At 54.7% G+C, this 18,967-nt stretch overlaps 1 protein-coding gene across 1 annotated transcript; it reads left to right on the top strand.

Moving 5' to 3' along the window:
* Positions 1-265: 265 nt before the first annotated feature.
* Positions 266-17,983, top strand: ANXA11 (annexin A11). The gene is made up of 14 exons (XM_077124772.1): positions 266-444; positions 2,088-2,200; positions 3,832-4,224; positions 5,475-5,562; positions 5,801-5,895; positions 6,551-6,664; positions 8,578-8,668; positions 9,140-9,219; positions 9,372-9,428; positions 11,128-11,221; positions 14,383-14,478; positions 15,649-15,707; positions 15,826-15,948; positions 17,206-17,983. Exons 1-14 carry the CDS (start codon positions 390-392, stop codon positions 17,263-17,265), a joined length of 1,518 nt encoding a protein of 505 aa, XP_076980887.1. The 5' UTR covers positions 266-389; the 3' UTR covers positions 17,266-17,983.
* Positions 17,984-18,967: the final 984 nt, after the last annotated feature.

Raw genomic sequence — 18,967 nt, 5'->3', positions numbered from 1 at the left:
GGCCCTTTTCGTACCCATTACTTGGAAGAGTCACAATGCCATGTGGACCAGATCGGTAGCTATCGGAACATAGCTGAGCTAAAGCGTGTGATGTCAGCTGGCACTTGAGAGGCTCCCTGCAGGCCGCGGTGATGGACCTAAGGGAGAACTTCAGCAGGCCTCCACGTAAGACCTAGCGTTGTCCAGAAAACCCAGCAGCCCAAAAAACAGGGAGGAGGAGAGCTGTTGCGATGGGGAGGGAGGGAGGGCTTCAGGAAGAAAAAGAGCTGTCAGAGGAGAGGGTCCTGGTTGTGGTTTGTTTCTGTCGCGTCTAAGAAGCCAAGCGCTGTGCGTGTGGCTGGTGGGGGCAGAGCCCGAGTGTGCTTTCCTCTTCTCTTTCAGATCTCCCCATGAGCTACCCCGGCTATCCCCCGCCCGCAGGCGGCTACCCCCCAGCTGCACCAGGTAAGAGGGACTGGGGTGGACTGGGGAATAATAGTGTTTTGGGGCAGTTTCCTCCCTCCCCATCTTCCTCCACAGCACACCCACATAGGGAGGGGAAGGAACCACCAATTGGGGGGCTGGGGCTAGAAAAAGGGCATGGACCCCAAGGCCTGAAGAGGCCTGGGTTTGAATCTGCTTCCAAAGGCAGGGACCGACCCACTCTCTTGCCTTATTAGCTGATGGCACTGAGCAAACGCTGCCCCTTCTTCCATTTTCATCTTTGCAAGATGGCTTCCTGGGTCCCTCCCTGTGCTGCGTGGATGCTTGTTACTGAGGTCACCAAGCAAAGCGTCCTGAAGCTCTGTTAGGTGACAGGTGCATGGTTTTGCAGCCCAGTCCCCCTACAGCGGGAGGAAACGAGGCCTTCCTCGCTGCAGCTGCCCAGAAGCTGTGGCCACAGGTAGCACCGAGGTGAACCCACCTGGTCAGGGATCCAGGCATGGCCCTAACTTCACCACTTTCCACCACACTGAGGAGCCGTCTTCTCTGGCCCTGTTGCCTCCTGTTTTCCTAAAGTGAGATTTGGTCCCCACAATCAGAAAGGAAATGTCGGGGCTCCTGGGACAAGAGGGAGCCCCTCACTCCGGGCTGCACCTGGCGAGGTCCTCGGGCCCAAGCACGATGGGCCCCGTGGGTCACTTGGATCGCCCTCCCACTGACAGGTGAAGGGACAGGCCCAGAGCAGGGAGGCGGCTCAGCCCCAGGCTCACAGCCCAGCAGGGGTCTAGCTGAGCCATTTCTCTGACCCGAGCTCCTGCCTCCGATTTGCTCCCACGGCCTCAGCCCCCACCCTGGTAGGAGTCCAGCCCTCTGTGTCCCACCGCTGCCGCCATTTGTCAGCACAGCTGCTTAGCCTCTGAGCAGCCAGAGAGGGAGTGGGCTGGTGACACAGGGAAGGATCCACTGCCCTGAACTTCCCAGAGCCCAAGAGCTGAGAAGCCAAAACCAGGTCCTTGGGGGGCCTTGTCCCTGCATCTAACCAGTGCACGTTCCCCAGGCTCTCAGCCCTCCTCACAGCTCTTCCAGGGAGGCTAATTAGGCTAATTATCCCATTTGTCAGCGGAGGAGCCTGAGCCCATGGTGGTGCAGTGCCGGCCCCAAGCCGAGTCCCCTGTCCCTGTCTGTTCAGAGCTAGAGCTTTTCCTGGTATCTCCCCATATTGTGTGTTTTCCGTGGTCCAGTGGTGTCTCTCCATCCTCTCATCCTGCCTCTCCCAAATGTGTCCTAGCAAACAGCCGAACTGGCAGGAACCCACCCCACCCCCTGTGCTTCTGTGTCCCCTCTGGATTCTCGAGCAGTCACCTCCTGTGCCCGCCCTGCCCGCTGTGGGAGGGTGACTGCGCAGGGGGTGGGGGTGGGGGTGGGGGTGGGGGGTTGTTCTCAGGAGTGTCCGTTGAGCTCCACTTCCCTCCCTGGAAGGAGGAGCAGGTTTCTCCTTCTTGCTTTGGCAGCAGGATCAAGTCAGGCTTTTCTGTGGGGTGTGGGACGCAGCCCTGTCCCCTCTGCTGGGCCTTGTCTCCTGACCTCCTGGGAGCTCAGTGTCTTTGCTTTTTCCCTTTTGGGGCCACTCGGGACAGGGCTCACGGGCCTGGTGTTGCTTTCAGGTGGTGGTGCCTGGGGGGGTGCTGGCTACCCCCCACCCAACATGCCCCCCATTGGGCTGGATAACGTGGCCAGCTACGCAGGGCAGTTCAACCCGGAGTACCTCTCAGGAATGGTGAGTCCAGCCTCCCACCAAGGCTGCCCCTGTGGCTGGCTTCCCATGGCCTCAAGGTGTCTGTATGGGTCCACCTGGGTATGCCGGGCTCCATCCTGGGACATAGAACTGTCCTCAGGGCCCCCTGCCTACTCGCTGTTCCTGTGTGGGTCTCACTTGTGTCCTTTTGGTAAACTGAAGGGAAGGGAAGGTACAGGGCCCTGTGGTCTCTCAGGTCCCTTTCTTCTTGGGGGTTTGTATAATGCGCGGTGCCTTCATGGAACATTTATTGAGCACCTTCTGTATGAGCTCAGCCTAAGGGCTGGGGCAGGGCGGGAAGCAGGTTATGTACACACATACGCATTTGTATGTGCGAGTGAGTTTGGACAAAGGATGGCTATTCTGATGGAGCCTAAGGAAGAGGCGGTGGCAAGTAGCATAGACAGACATGCTGCTTTAATTTGTTGTTTTGCTTTTAAAATGATGTATTTTATAATCTGAAAACGCGTGTGTGCTCAATGTAAGCAGTGTAGCCAACATGCAGCCTAATTGGTACCAGGCCCAGCTCTAGGCCCTGGGGATATGGGAATAAATCAAGGAGACATCTCAACCCTCCTGCATATGCCATCTACCTGGGAGAGACAGACAAGGAACATTTGAACTGTGCCTTGTTTGAAAACGGGTTGGTGCTGTATAAAGGAAGAGCGTGCAGGAGGCGGCGGGTCTGAAGTGAGGGGGTTGGTGATGTGGGCAGTGCTGTTAAGTTGAGTGGTCAGGCTGGCCTTGCTGAAAAGGGGACGTTGATTGGGGCACAGCCTGGAAGTAGGTGGGGGTGGTGAGGCATACATATGGGGGGGGGGGGCTCTGGGTAGAGAGGCACCAGCACCCTCAGGTGGGAGCGGGCTGATGTGCCCAGGAAGCAGCCAGGAGCCAGAGAAAAGATGAGCCGTAAGACCAGCAGTCCAGCTCTCATCAGGTGGAGAAGGCTGGGCTGGGGGTTTTGACTTTTTCTCTGGGTGTGATAAGGACAGCGTAAAAAGTCCAAGTACTAGCCCAGCCTCCCCTCCCCTCCTGGGGGTGTCTGCAGTTAACAGGTGGGGCACGATGGTGACACCCCCACATCTGTACGACGGGCTCCTGGCCGCTTTGGACGGTGAGCTCTCACCTTTGACCAGTTGGTCTGGGGTAGAGCAGCCGTCTGGGAAGGGAAAGCCAGTTTCCTACTAAAGGGGTTGAGGATCTCTGGTTTGGATCCAGAGAGAGCTAAATCAAAAACCCCAGCTCTGCTGTACTGGCTGTGCTGCCTTTTTATTTTACTTTTTAAACAGCAGTTGTAGGTTTGCAGAAAAATCATATAAAAGCACTGAGTTCCCAAATGCCGCCCCACTCCCAGCTTTTCTAGCTTTGAAGCCATGAGCTCACCTCTCTGAACCCTTTTCTCCTCCATCAGTTGGGTGTGAAAGACTTTCACAAACGGAGGCGCTGTGGGAATGTACATGGGCTGAGTGCACAGTGGGTGCTCGGTACACGTGGCGGCTTGACTCTGGGGAGCCTGCCCGCCTCGGGGGTCTGGTCTGGGAATGACTGTTGGCTCAGCACGGCTGTAGCCCTTTGGGACCACCGGTCTCACACCCTGCTTTCTGCACTTTCAGGCCGCCAACATTTCGGGGACGTTTGGAGGCGCCAACCTATCAAACCTGTTCCCTGGAGCCCCTGGGGCTGGTTACCCTCCAGTGCCCCCTGGGGGCTTTGGGCAGCCCCCTCCCACCCAGCAGCCTGTTCCTCCATATGGAATGTACCCACCTCCTGGGGGAAATCCCCCCTCTGGGATGCCTTCATATCCACCGTACCCAGGGGGTCCTGTGCCAGGCCAGCCCATGCCACCCCCCGGCCAGCAGCCCCCGGGGACCTACCCTGGCCAGCCACCGATGACCTACCCGGGTCAGTCGCCAGTGCCACCCCCTATGCAACAGCAGCAGCCAGTGCCAAGCTACCCAGCATACTCGGGTTCTGGGCCCGTCACCCCTGCCGTGCCCCCAGCCCAGGTGAGTGCCAGCTCTCGGCTCAGGTGCAAGACAAGTGGCCCGGTGTCCTCATCGGTAAGGCCTGTGGGCAGGATTTGCAGTGAATCCCTCCAGCTGCAGCTTCGTGTTTCAGTGGTGTCAGTTTCTCCGCCTGCCAGCCCCTGGTTCGGGTGGTTCCCTCCTAGCTCAGCTAGCTGTTGCATGCATAGGGTGGGCCCCAGTGCCCCCGGTGGACCCCCTCTGCCCCTCTTGAGTTATTCACTGCCTGGCCTTGTGTTTTGTGAGAACCGCAGAGGTGCTGCTCTCAGGATTATGTCCAGCGGCTCTTTCAAGTCTTCAGTCCCCTTGATAAGACCCTTCCTGGCAGGTTTTGGAGAATTCCTAAAGCCTCCTTTGGGTAGGCATAATTTTTGGCAACTCCTCTGGGGTTGATGTTGACTCGTTTCGGAGAACAGTGCATGTTTACAGAGCCCAGAATTCATTGTCATGGTGACACGGCCAGCCCAACCAAGTTCGGGCCCGTGGTATGTGCTTGACCACTATTTTTAGGGGGAGGAGGCCCTCTCCTCCCTGTCCCCCAACCTGCCATCCATCCTCCCTTCCTCATCTTTTTTCTGAACTTATCTCCTGACGGTATTATAACTGGCCTGCACTGGCCAACGAAGATAATCCTATCGGGGGCAGTGGAAAATTTTAATTTCTGGGGTTGTGTGGCTGTAGCTGTCAGGAGGAAGTCCAGCCCTCAGGCAGGTCCCAGCATCTAGAAAGCAGTGCCAGGAGCCTGGTGACGGTCCATGGGGGGTGTTGGCCCTAAGGGTCAGTGAGGCCATGTGCTGTCGCGGAGGTGGGGTACCTGACGTGGGCTGCAGAAAGGTGCTGCATGGGACCTCAGACCCTCTTGGGGGGACCCCAGGGTGGTAAAGGCCTCAGGGAGACCTAATGACCCCTCCTCCGGGACCCCAGCCCCAGAGCTCTAGTCTTTGTGGCTCTAAGGCTGGCCGTGCCCCGGAGGACCCAGGCTTGGGGTAGGTTTACGGGGTCAGGGGTTGACTGCAGGTGGGTCCTGGTCCCAGGAGCCAGGCAGGAGCCCCAGTACCAGAACGTGAGGACAGAGGACAGTCACGCTAGGTAGGGTCACTCAACATAGAGTCTTGGGCTGTTCAGATTGTAGGCTGCTTCAGGGACCCCAGCTCTGAGAGGAAGGCTTGTTCTCAGGATCTGGGGGGTGCCGGGGTGCGGCTCTTCTTACCTGTATGTGTTTGTCTGAGTAGTTTGGAAACCGAGGCACCATAACCGACGCTCCTGGCTTTGACCCCTTGCGAGATGCCGAGGTCCTGCGAAAGGCCATGAAGGGCTTTGGTGAGAGACTTGGGGGACTCAGAGCCTCCTGCCCCCTCCACCTCCCACCCCCCTGCCCCCACTGCCCCTGCTCCTTAGCCCTGCACAGTGGCTCCATACGCGGGGATTGTTGGGTGGGGCAGACCTGGACCTGCTGGTGGTGGGAGAGCAGGGGGACGTCGGGGGATGGCTGGAGAATTGGAGAACCCGGGGCGTCTCCATGACCCGTGCGTCCCGCCTGCTCCCGTCTCTTCCTCAGGGACCGACGAGCAGGCCATCATTGACTGCCTGGGGAGTCGCTCCAATAAACAGCGGCAGCAGATCCTCTTGTCCTTCAAGACGGCTTACGGGAAGGTGTGTGGGGGCAGGGAAGGCTGTGCTCGGCCAGCCTGGAGCCAGGGCTGAGGGTGGGGCCTGGGGCTGAGTGGGCCGCATCTCCCGCATGCTTGAGGGCATTTCCTGCTGCCCACCGAGCACTGGCCTCCCATGCAGTGGCACCTTCTTAGAAGTGAAGGATTTCACCCAAGGGAGAAATCCCCTCTGTAGAGCTGAAGTTTGGGGAAAGAGGCCCCAGGAGGCTTTGGGTTCCAGCCCCAGCTTTGCCACAGCTCGCCTGGGACTGTGGACAAGTCATTTACACATAACCCTCTCCCTGTCCTGCCGATAGAAGAGCTTTGAAGGAACAAATGCAAGGGGGGTTGTTTTGAACTGTTGGGGGATTGAGTCTTAGGAAGGTGAAATAGGGTAAATGTCAAATAGCTTGGTGCTCCAGCCCCATCCCTCTGAAACGTTAATGTGCCATGGGGTCTTGTTTTGGTAGGTGTGGGGCAGGCCTGAGATTCTGCTTTTTTAGCACCAGCCCCACCCCACAGTGGGGGATGCCCAAGGCCACTGGTCCTCAGACTGTTCTCCCAGTGGCTGGGATCTGGGGAATTCTTATTAGTCACCTTCAATGGATTCTCAAAGTAGATTTTAGATTTTTTTGTTGTTTGGCTTAATATCCATTCAGGATTTGATCAAAGATCTGAAGTCCGAACTCTCGGGAAACTTTGAGAAGACAATCTTGGCTTTGATGAAGACCCCAGTTCTCTTTGACGTTTATGAGATAAAGGAAGCCATCAAGGTACGTGCATCTGTGTGCTCACAGTCCGGAGGAGTGCCGCCGTTGTCACTGTGGCTCCTTGGACACTCTTGGCTGGTGCCCAAGTGCTGTAGGGTGCTGAACTTCCGGAGGTTTCCCCACAAGGCAGAAGGCATGGCATCCAGCATGACGGCATTTACATTTCTCTCCATCTAAAAATAAAGATGGCAGGGGCTGGAATTGCAGAGAAAGCTGGCAGTGAGGCGATGAGGCCACGGTGGGTTTCATGCTCCTTCATCAGGAATCTCTGGTAACAAGTAACAGAAACACACTCGAACAGCCTAAGTGAGACAGGGGAAGGGAATCGGCTCTTGAGGAACCAAAGACAGGAAGAGTGACCAGACCAGGAGCCCTAAATGGCAGGGCCTGGGCAGTGCTTCTCTCTCGCCTCTGCTCCTTCCTGAGTGTCCTCCTGGCTCTTCGTTTCTGTGCTTCTCCTGCCGTGTCTGCTGGTGGAGGAGACCTGTCATCCCCTCTCTGTCTGCTCCTCAGAGTCCACAGGAGAGACCAGTGGACCCTCAACCCGAATCCCAAAGAAAGGGCAGATCCTGGAGGGCAGAGGCTGATGGGCTTGGATGGGTGTGCGTTCTCCCTTCAGTCCTGCTCAGCTCTGATCATGGGGAGAGCCATGGCCACCCCCTCCAGCCCACACAGCTCCTGGGCCCATAGCAGGTGTCCTGTGGGTGGGAGGAGGCAACCCCCACAGAGGTTGCCCTGATAGGGCATGGTGGCATTTCCTGTCCCCAAGACGAAAAACGGAGAATTCAGTATGGTGGCCTGGGAGGGAGAGAAACGTATGTCCATGCTTTCTTCCAGGGGGTCCAGGAGGCGATTGCAGGGTGTGCAGCGGGGGCGACTATGGCCTGGGTCCCAGGGAGTAGCCCACAGTCTGGGGAAAGCAGGAGAGGGCCCTTGCCCGCCCCCACCTTCTTAGGGGGGTGGTAGTTGTAGAGGGCTGGAAACGACACAGGTTTGAGATCAGAGCCTAGGGGATGTCCTCGAGCATCTGTGAAATGGGAATGGTAGTGCTCGCTGGTGATGGATGGTGAGTGCTGAGTAGGGTGGTTAGCGAAAGCTGTTAGTAAACTGAATAATTTTGCGGTAGCCCTAGTGGTATCACCATGGTAGCAAACATCACAGTGCTTACTGTTCTGAGCACTGACATCTGTCAGCTCATTTCATCCTCGTGACTCCCCTAGGCAGTAGTTTCCAGAATCTCCCTCACTTTGCATGCAAGGAAACTGAGGCACAGAGAGGTTGTGGAACATGCCCAAGGTCACACAGCTAGTAAGCAGCAAAGCCAAGAGTCACACTGACGTAAAAACCCAGCTGCTGCCTTGTCACATCCCTGGTGTTGCCATCCCTCGTGCCTTCGTCACCGTCACTGGCTTTTCCCAGATGTTACAGACACTCAGAATCCCCACCAGGACTCTCGTTTGTCCATGTGGCTGTGAGTTTTTCTACAGGGGTACTCTGGGCTGTCTTTACTTTAAACCCATTTTCTCAGCCATTTCTCATCCTGGTCACAGGCTGGACTAAGAATAAACCAGCCTTGCATCCACTTTTCACCTTAACCGTGTACTGTGTGACCTCAGACAAGTCACTGCTCCTCTCTGGGCCTTACTCTCCTCGCGGTGTGTTGGGGGCAATCCTTCCTAGCACCTCCTCTCATCTCAGTTGTTATTCACAGTCTGGCACTGGCCTAAGGCTGCAGAGGGGACCTTGCCCCACTCCTGGGGGCGGGCTGGTGGTGGCAGAGCAGGAGGGAGGGGCGTGTCTCTGGCTGGGTTCTGTGCCCTGGGTACCCGGGCAGCGACTCGGCACCTGCTGTCCCTCCTGGGGCTGTAAGGAAGGCTCTAACCACGTGTGGTTTGTTGTGTTCTCCACGGCCTCAGGGGGCTGGCACCGACGAGGCCTGCCTGATTGAGATCCTCGCCTCCCGCAACAACGAGCACATCCGGGAGCTGAACAGAGCCTACAAAACAGGTCCTCCCGGCTCCAGGGCCTCTGCCCCAGGCCCTGAGCACTGCAGGTCCCTCCGCTCTCCAGGCCTTGCCCACGCCCTCTCGGGGGTTTCTTATTCCCTCTTGGCCTTCTTGTGATCCCACCTCCTGCCACCCCTGACGCATAGGGTTCTGATCCAAGACCAGCCCTGCCTGCTGTTTGTACACGGAGCAGGCATCGAAGGGAAGGGAGAGCTAGGGAAGACCTCTCCAGTGTGGTTTGGGCTCAGCCTGCCCAGAGGCCAGCTCTCCTAGAGATCACTGGCTCTTCTGGAGCTGCATTATATGTCCCAGAAGGCTGTCTGGGTCCCCTGTCTCCCCAGACTCAGCATCCCCGGTACTTAGGCCCTTTCTTGCCTCCCTCCTCACCCAGTGCCCAGCATTAACTGTATCTGCAGCAGGCAGGTCCGTCCATGTGTCCACTGGACAGCCCACCTGTGTCTCTCCCTTTCAGAATTCAAAAAGACCCTGGAGGAGGCCATTCGAAGTGATACCTCAGGACATTTCCAGCGGCTGCTCATCTCTCTGTCACAGGTGCCTTTCCCACAGCAGGGCTTGGGGCTCAGCACAGAGAAAGGTGTGATCAGAGCCCGGGAGGTTCTTTGAGAAATGAGGAAGAAGAGTGGGGAGGTCAAGGGTCTGCAACTCCAAGGAGGAGGCTTGACCTACACCCTGCCTCCTTTCAGGGAAACCGGGATGAGAGCACAAATGTGGACATGTCCCTCGTCCAGAGAGACGTCCAGGTGAGTGTGATGGCCGGACCCTGCCTGGGCTTCCCCAAACAGTAGGCGCCACCTGCTCCCCCTGCTCCACCAAGCAGACACTCAGGGGAGGAAAAGACAATGGATAAGAAGTTCCAGATGCTGTGGATCCCAGACCTTCTCTGCTGCTTATCAACCGTGTGGCCTGGAGCAAGTTTCCCCATCTATAAGAGGGAACATATGAGATAACAAATGTTAAAGCAGTTGGTAGGTCGGTTATGGATGTGGGATTTCATGTTACTTGTTTCTTTCCCAAATAATAACCATTATGTTTAGAAAGGTTTTGAAGATTTGAGTCCAGAAACCAGCTGTCACAGAAGTTGGGCAGTCTTAGATGAGCGGAGACAGACAGGAGGGGAAAAGTCCCTCTCCCATTTCCTTCTGGTCCAGGCAGCTGGGTGTGGCCCTCTCTGGAGGAGTTTGAGTTTCCCAGAAGTGAGTTCAGGCCAGAATGTTTTGCTTGGAGAGACCCACAGCTTCCTGGTGGAATGGAGCTGGTGTAGCAACCAGCGTGTCTTTCCTCTTCATTGTTCCTGCCACCCGCAGCTGGGTGTTCCCCAAGAACTGCCAGTGGCCCCGTCTCTGCCATCTGTCTTGTTGAGCAAGGGCTGTGCGGACTGTCCTTTGCTGGAGGCTGGAAGAGAATCACTCTTCTGGCCCAGGCCATTTGCTTTCCAGATGAGGAAACTGGGGCTCAGAGAGGTTGAACATTGTGTCCAGCTAAACCTGGAGGTAGAGCCTGGACAAGGGCCCAAGACTTCCAGCTCTGGTTTTACTCCCAGGCAGTGCTAGTCCCAGAGAGGCTTTTCCAGATGTTTCTACCTGAAACATCTATTCCTGTTTGTGGACTCAGGGTGAGACATCCCCGAGCTCCTGGGCATTGGTCCTTTTCCTAGCTAGGAGGCCTTTCCTAGCTGAGGTTGAGGTTGCTGCAGTTTGAAGGCCTTGTACCTTCTGCTCTGCCTTAGTTTCAGGCCTGCTCTGGCCTCCCCTTGACTCTTGGTATCTCTAGCTCTGATTGCTGCCATCTGCCCTTGGGTATTAGTGCTCGTAGAACCAAGAACTAAGGCCTGGAAGGCACATTAGAGACCCCTGGTGCAGGGGTTGCACACTGGCAAATATTTGGGGCACAAGGCTTCGAAAACTTAACAGGCAAGTACAGATTTTACCCCTTTGCAAACATAATGATATACACAGCTAAACACAGGAAATGTGCTAAGTCACATGGAATCCCACATCCCTAACAGTGACCTATCAGCTGTTGTAATATTTGCTGTCTTTAAATACTGGTTTTAAAGATTGAGAGACCTGACATTTTAACCTGGATTTCTGGCTTCTCCTGACAAATGGATCTGACAGCTTTGGGCCTGTTCCAGTTTCTTTTCTGCATTGCTGCTGCTCCCTTGTCAGGTTAAGGCTGTCCCTTGCCTGGCCTCCCATCATGCCTCAGTTCTCCTGGCCCTGAGTTCCTTCCCAGCCTCTAAATCCTGCCGCTCAGGTACGAGTGTGCAGCTGATGTTCCCGGTCAGCACAGCAAATGGGGCGTGGCAGGGGCTCAGCGAACAAGTCTCCTGCCTGGGTGTGGCCTCCCATTCCCTCCCCCAGGCCTACTTTCCAGATGACCTGCCCATGGGATTTGAGGTGAAGCCCTCACTGCATGCATGTCTTCCTTTCCTTTCAGGAGTTGTATGCGGCTGGGGAGAACCGCCTGGGAACAGATGAGTCCAAGTTCAATGCAATTCTGTGCGCCCGGAGCCGAGCCCACCTGGTGGCAGGTAAAGCAGTCTTGATTGGGCGCAGTTAGATGAGGCCAGTCAAAGGTATTTTGGGAAACAAAGCTTGCCAGGAAATTTTTTTTTAATGGATGGACCAAAACACTTTATTAAATTAAAAAAAAAGTGCCTTTTAACTTTGAGGAATTCAATAACACTAAAACAATGATGAACTTAATACAGTTCTCTACGTTTTCTCAAATGTATGGCTTTCCCTAAGTACTCCTAATAGTGTATTTTATCATCATCCTTAAATTTTTTTTTGATTAAAAAATTCTTTTTAAACATAACATACAAACATGAACATTCTTACCATATGCTCATTCCATTCTTGGTATATAATCAGTAACTCACAATATCATCGCATAGTTGTATATTCATCATAAAGTAATCATTTCTTAGAACATTTGCATCAATTCAGAAAAAGAAAAAAACTCATACATACTATACCCCTTAACCTCCCTTTCACTGATCACTAACATTTCAATCTACCAAATTAATTTTAACATTTGTTCCCCTTATTATTTATTTATTTTTAATCCATATGTTTTATTCATCTGTTGATAGATAAAAGGAGCATCAGACACAAGGTTTTCACAATCACACAGTCACACTGAAAAACTATATCATTATACAATCATCTTCAGGAAACATGGCTACTGGAGCACAGCTTTACATTTTCAGGCACTTCCCTCCAGCCTTTCCATTACACCTTAACTAAAAAGGTGATGTCTATTTAATATGTAAGAATAACCTCCAGAATAACCTCTCGACTCTGGAATCTCTCAGCCTCTGACACTTGTTTTTGTCTCACTTTGCTCTTCCCTCTTTTGGTTGAGAAGGTTTTCTCAATCCCTTGATGCTGAGTCCCAGCATATTCTAGGATTTCTGTCCCATGTTGCCAGGAAGGTCCACACCCCTGGGAGTCATGTCCTTAAATAGAGAGGGGGAGGGCGGTGAGTTTGCTTGTCCTGTTTTGCCAGGAACTTTTGATGTCTGCAACGCCCAGAGTTTTCACTTCCTCAAAAGCGCCCCCTGGTGGTGATTTTCTGAGTTTCTCCTGGAGGAAAGCAAGGGATGAGTGAAGTGGGAGCCCCCCGTGGGTTGGTGTCTTTTGGTGCTTGAATATGGAAGGGTAGAGTTGGGAAGGCCCTTGAGGAACAACCAATCCAGTGTTTTCCAAAGTGTGGGATAAGAAATAAACATAGTGATTACTAATACTAGGTATTCTTTATTCATTCACTACGCTAATGTAAATGGAGCCCCTGCTGTGTGTTAGTCATATAGTAGGTGCAGGGAAGCAGCAGGGACCATAGCACGACAGTCTTTGCTCTTGGGGGGCTTGCCTTGTAGTTGGGGGATACAAGCAGTGACCAAAAATCAGTTCAACCTATTATATAGCAGATGGTGAATCTTTTAGAAAAAACTTGTCAAGCTGGAAATGGAGATTGGGGCGCAGTCGGGGTTGCTCTAGCCAACCGCACTGAGCAATGACATTTGCGTTAAAAACCTGAAAGAGATTCAGGTGCAAGGGTCCACTCCCAGGATGATTGAGAAACAGTGGAGCGGGGTGGCATGAGTGGGCAGGAGGAGGCAACATCAGAAACTGTAGAAGGCATGGACTTAAGTTTCTAGCCTTGGTAAGTCAGGAAATCATTGGCGGCTCTGAGCAGTGGATAGATGTGATTTGACTTAGATTTTGTAAATGCACTTGGCGGCCTGTTGAGAGTAGAGTGAAGCGGTCAATGGCAGGGCAGGGATACCAGTTATCTCTGGTATCCCCTGCAGCAGTACAGGGGAAAATACTAGTGGCTCAGGCCAGGTGCCAGAAGGAAGGGGTGTGAGGGGGTCGGCTTCAGCTATTTGTGGATGGACTGGGTGTAGGGAGTGGGAGGCAGAGTGGCATCAAGGGGTAACACACGGGTTTCTTTTGGCTGAGTAAGTGGCAGAATGGAGTGCCCTCAACAAAGAGATTGAAGCAGGTTTTGGAGGGAAAAATCAGGAGCTCAGATTGAGACAACAGAAAGGCAGTTGGTCTCCTGAGTCTGGAAGTCAGCAGAAGTGAAGGCTCTGGGCTGGGGAGAGAAGTTTGGGAGCCATCAGTGGGTTAGAGATGCTTGAGGTTCTGGGGCTGCAGGAGACTGGAGAGAGGTCAGCGTCTGAGGACAGAGCCCTGGGCCTTGCAGGAGATAGAGAAGAAGCAGCCAGCGAGGTGGTGGGGGGGGGCATGGAGAGCATCCTGGAAACCAACTGGTATAGAACTGCTAGCTTGTACATTACTGGGTGGAGCCTGGGAATGGATGGCCAAGCACATGTAGCAACAGAGGGACCCTAGCCAGCACGGCTATTCTGGTGGGCAGTGTGGGTAACAACCTAAGCACTGGCTCTGTGCCATGCTCTTCTCCCCATGTCACAGTTGTGAGAGGGCAGGTGTAGGGTGACATGAACAGTTAAGGCCACACAGCTAGTAATGCAACAGATCTGAACCTTGGGCCAGTGGCTCCAGAACGCACTTTTAACCTCTGCACTTGGTTGTGGTGGAGGACAAGCAAATGTGCTCCCACCCCCCACGGATGTGTTTTGTTTGTTTGTTGCACGGGCAGGCACTGGAAATCGAACCCAGGTCTCTGGCATGGCAGGCGAGAACTCTGCCCACGAATGTGTTTCTATCTTAGTCTTTATATACTTGTTTTAATGAGTATAGAACTTGTAAGTAGGACGCAGACTTGCAGTTTCACAAGCCTTATTACTTAGGGGGAAGGGGCCGCTAATTTGAAGAAAATATGAAGTCATTGAGATGGATACAATGCAAAGACAGCATAAATCGTGAAACAGATGTGCAAGTGACAGAAGCATGGAGAACACTGAGGGAAACTGAGACCCAGACCAGGGAAGAAGGGATTCATCCAGGCTCTCTCCAGAGTTAGACGGTCCTCTCTCGAGCTGCTTGCCTTTGCAGGGACTGAGAGCCCACTTCCCCTGGGAACTCGGCCTGCCCTCAGTTAAGCTGGGGTTGGAAGTAGGTTGCTGAGATTGAGAAAGACAAGCCTGACACACGCACTACAGAGAAGAACTGGTGTGAGGGAAGAGGGGGACACTGTCCTGGGTGGGGAGGGGGTTAAGGTGGCACCCTTCACCGGGTGTCCTTTCTGTCTCCCCGCTAGTTTTCAACGAGTATCAGCGGATGACGGGCCGTGACATTGAGAAGAGCATCTGCCGGGAGATGTCTGGGGACCTGGAGCAGGGCATGCTGGCTGTGGGTAGGTGTCTTGGGCCTGTGGTTGTAAGTTTTCAGGGTTCTTAGCCACCCTCTGGCTGGGGGATGGTGCAGTGAACACCCACGGGATCCGAGATTGCGAAAACCAGCATGTCCTCTTGGTGGGAAGCAGCGCTGCTTCCAGGATCACAGTGCAGCGGAGCCCCCGCGTGCCCACCCCCAGGTGCGGCTTGTATGTGTTTCAGGCGTGGTGCAGGGGAAGGGAGCTGCAGTGCGTGTTATTGGGAGAGCTTCCAGCTTCTTTCCCAGAGGAAGATGACTCATATCCTGCCAAGTTTCCTCTAAAAATATATCCCTGCAGGCCGTTGTCAGATGTTTGTGAGGGGAACACGTGGAAAGATTTTTACTTGCAGCAGCAGAATAGGCTCATGCTGAGGAGAGCTGGCCTAGTGCCCAGGACCATGGCCTGCCTCCTGCAATGTCACTGCCCTCCCCGCCCCTGTACCTCCCACCCCACCCAGGAGCGCCCCCACCACCACCACCTTCCGGCCCCTCTTGTTCCTCCTAGGGGAAAAGTCACCACTTTCTCATTCTTTGCTTTGTTTTTCTTGATGGTTTCTGAGTAGGACAGATGGTAAATCCTCCTCGTTACCCTCTGTGTCCCTCGTAGTAGGTTTTGGCTCAAGGGTGACACCCATTCCATGTGACCTCTCTCTGTGTGAGGGTCGTGGCGTCTCCAATTGCCCGCTCCCTACTGAACAGCAAGGTGGTTCCCATGTTGCCATCCCCGTTCCTTTCCTGCTCGGCTCCCTGTATCATTTGAAAACCCAGCCTCTTCCTGAGGAGTGCTCCTTTCGCCGTGTTGGTTGCCAGGAAAGAGGCTGGGTTGGTGTCCAGGCTGTGAGTGGTTTTAATTTATTCCAAAGAGCTGGAGCCAAGGTCATGGGTGATTGAGGCTGGGGCAAGGGGGAGGGATGCAGTGGAGTGTGTGTGTGTGAGTGTGTGTGTGTGTGTGTGTGTGTGTGAAATGTCCAGGCCTCCCGCAAGGACGTTGGTCCCTGCCCGATTGAGGCTGGGGCAAGGGGGAGGGATGCAGTGGAGTGTGTGTGTGTGTGTGTGTGTGTGAGTGAGACGTCCAGGCCTCCCGCAAGGACGTTGGTCCCTGCCCGCCCTGGGCCTCTGCCGACCCAGCTGTGCCCTGTCTCTCTTCTAGTGAAGTGTCTCAAGAACACCCCAGCCTTCTTTGCTGAACGGCTCAACAAGGCCATGCGGGTATGTAGCTCCCACCTGCGGGGGGCGGGGTCTCGGCCTCCCCTGCGGCTGCTGCTGAGGGCCCGGGGGTGGGCGGGTGAGGCCTGCGGCTCAGCCCCCCGGGGCACCCTCTCTTTAGGGAGCCGGAACCAAGGACCGGACCCTTATACGCATTATGGTGAGCCGCAGCGAGCTCGACCTTCTGGACATCAGATCGGAGTACAAGCGGATGTACGGCAAGTCTCTGTACCACGACATCACGGTAAGTGCCCTCGGGGGCCTGTGGCCCTCCCAGCTGCCCCCGACCCCCCCTTCCACCTCTCCTTCCTCCATCCTCCCTGGCCCTTGGTCTCCCGGCCCCCGCTGGCACCTTGTCTGCGGCCCTCACACTTGTCATTTTCAGCTTTTCACTTGTTTATCCAGGAGCCCCCAAACAAACTGTGAACTTCTGGAGGGTGGGCTGGGTCTGGCACCCTGCCATTGACCTCACGGACACCCCCCAGAGCCCTGTAATAGCCACTGTTCTGTAAGTGGGGGCCCCACCCACCCACCCACCTTGGCACCCAGCTTTCCGGGTCCCAGTGGCCCTGCAGTTCTGCAGTCGGCCGGCCATGAGCACTCAAGTGCCAGCAGCTCGGTGGAGCCCGGCTCTGGCTCATTGGTGCATTGCTTCCTCCGCTCAGCTGTGTGGCAGAGGCGGTTCTGAGCACGGGCTCTGCAGTCATGCTGCTTGGAGACCAGTTCCTTAAATCCCACGAACCCTCCTACTGTCTTTAAGATGGGGGGGGATAGCGGCTCCTCCTTCCTGGTGCTGTGTTGCTGGGCGTGGCCCACGTAAAGCGTTCTGTGTGTACCTGTAAGTGCCTAATAAACACCGGCTGCGACATTGGCACTGTGTGCCAGCGCCTGCACGTAAAATTCAGAACTTGTACTAGCCTTAAAACTGAAACCCAGAGGAACGGGTCCTAGCTTCAGCTTCACCTGCTTTGATGTCGGCCAGGTTGCTGAGAGATTGCAGGGAATTTGTAACTGCCCCTGTGTGCCAGTGGGCTGCATCCGGCAGAAGCCACAGGCCTGGCCCTGCAGGAGCTCAGGGTGGGGGGAACAATTACACTTCTGTTACACATGGAGCATCGGTGCAGCGGCTGGGACAGAGGAGAGAGTGTGGGAACTGGGGGCCTAAGGGGTAAGGGCGCCCCACACCGTGGTGGCTTGGGTTTGTGGAGTAGAAAGCTGCATATCCCAAGCAGGCCCTCAACTTAATGCACTGTGAAAAGGCCAGCATTGGTTAGCCCTGGGTAGTAGTTTTTGGCTGATTAACAATTTGGGGTGGGGTGGGGCTTATCTGATGTGGAATCAGGAGGGCAGCTTTTTGTTGTCTGTACCATCTGTGATGTTGAGTGCATCAGCCTCTTACCCACTCTGGGACCAGCGCGTGGGAAATGTCCCTAGGGTGGCCGGCCAAAGCGCAAACAGCTGTGCCTCTTTTAACTGCCATCTTGCGTACTTCTGTGGCCAGGGAGACACTTCGGGGGATTACCGGAAGATTCTGCTGAAACTCTGCGGCAGCAATGACTGAGCGGTGGGAACCGGTGGCTCTTGTCCACCCGCCTGCCCGCAGAGGCGATGCCGGGAAAAGGCCCAAGAATGTCTGCCTCTTAGAAGTCCACCCGTAGCCCCTGCGGTGTCCAGGGCGTGTCGTCTGTAGAGCCTCTGACCCCCACCCCCCATCCAGGACCTGAGTCCTTTTATAGAGCTCTCTCAGGACACATCTCCCCTCCCGTCCCTCACAGCCCCCTGCTGCTAAAGTAGATGTTTTATTTCCCGTCTTCTGCAGTCCTTTCCCTCTGCTTGCGGCTGAGCCTCTTGGCTTTGCTTTAGTCATGTTATTTTATATTTTTATTTGGAGGCATTTTTTTCTTTACACTCCTTGTCACACAGGCTCTGTAGAGAAGTCTGTGGCTGCATACTACGCATTTCTGTGAGAGAGATGGGATGGGTGGAGCGTGCCATGTCCTTACTGAGGAGTAAAAAGGGAAGCTCTTAAAGGGTAATCTTTGCCTCTGGGAAGAATGTGTCATGAGCTTTGTTGTTGCCAAAATCCTTTTTAGAAGAAAAAAAGGGGGGAGGGGCCAGAAAGTCATCTATTCCATCTTCCTTGCAAAACCAGAACAAAGCCAGTCCCTGCCAGTGACAGGGCTCCATGTACTTTGGAATGTGCCTTAAACCTGAATGTCTGTAGCCAAAAGCTGTTTCCAAATTAAAGCCAGCCAGCTTTGGAACATTCTGGAAACGTTTTCCTGGTGCCAGCTTGTTTTCTTCTCCTTCGTGATTCTGCCCTGTGGCTTAGGGGTTCCAGCCGATTAGCCAGTGAAAACTCACATAACCTTAAGTAGAAATGTGTGCTCAGGAGCCCTGGGCATCAGCTAAGGGGCCAGGAGCCCTGGGCATCAGCTAACCCACAGGGGCCTGGCGGTGAGGACATGGAAGGGAGGCTCCTGAAGTGCATGCTGGGTGCCCAGACGCCGAAAGCTGCAGGGTTCTTGGTCCCAGGCAGGTACAGCATGAGGATACGGTAGGAATGGTATCCTAAAGAAGGGGGTTGTTGGGGTGGACCTTGCTCCCGGGTAGGCCTTACAGATTGGGCCAGAGGAGCACAGGAGCAGTGCGCACCCACTGGGAGCTTAGCCTGGAAGAAGGCTGACCTCTGCCCCTTGGTTGGTGGTCTTTGCAAGGGGGAATCCAGAAGAGAGTTTCTGGTATCCATTGCCATGTCCAGAAGCCCAGAGCTTTCCTCTCTGGTCACATGTCTCCACTTACTCCCTACTGGTCTGTCCAAGGCTTGTTTGAAAAGTGGGGAGAATCCAAAGTGACAAGGGTTGGGAGCTCTTGCTGCTGGGACCTGGCAGGGGCCCTAGGAGTGGCTTGTCTGTAGTAGATGTCTGCTTGCTGACACCTGCCTCCCAAGTGCAGCGAGAAAGGGCCGACACCCAGAAGAAGGGAGGAGCTTTGAGCCAGTCACCATCCTGCTCAACCTAGACCTGCCTTCCGAGTCACAGAAGGCTCACATGGACACTGGACTCGACAGCAGGTCTGGCTCACCTCTGCTTACAGAGCCTCGTCCTCCCTCCTTCAGCTCAGCCTCAGTTTCCACTCCTGCAGCCTCTTGAGCAGGAGTAGTCATGGCCAAGACCCTGGCAGGCTGAACCCCCTCCTTCCCCCCGAAAAAACTGGTCTTCTGAGAACCCCCTCCCATACAGCAGGCCCCTTGCTCTTGGCCC

Source organism: Tamandua tetradactyla, chromosome 13 (assembly GCF_023851605.1).
Source record: "Tamandua tetradactyla isolate mTamTet1 chromosome 13, mTamTet1.pri, whole genome shotgun sequence".
NCBI lineage: Eukaryota > Metazoa > Chordata > Mammalia > Pilosa > Myrmecophagidae > Tamandua > Tamandua tetradactyla.
Note: the sequence above shows the minus strand (reverse complement) of the source record. Positions and strands in the feature narration are given on the sequence as shown.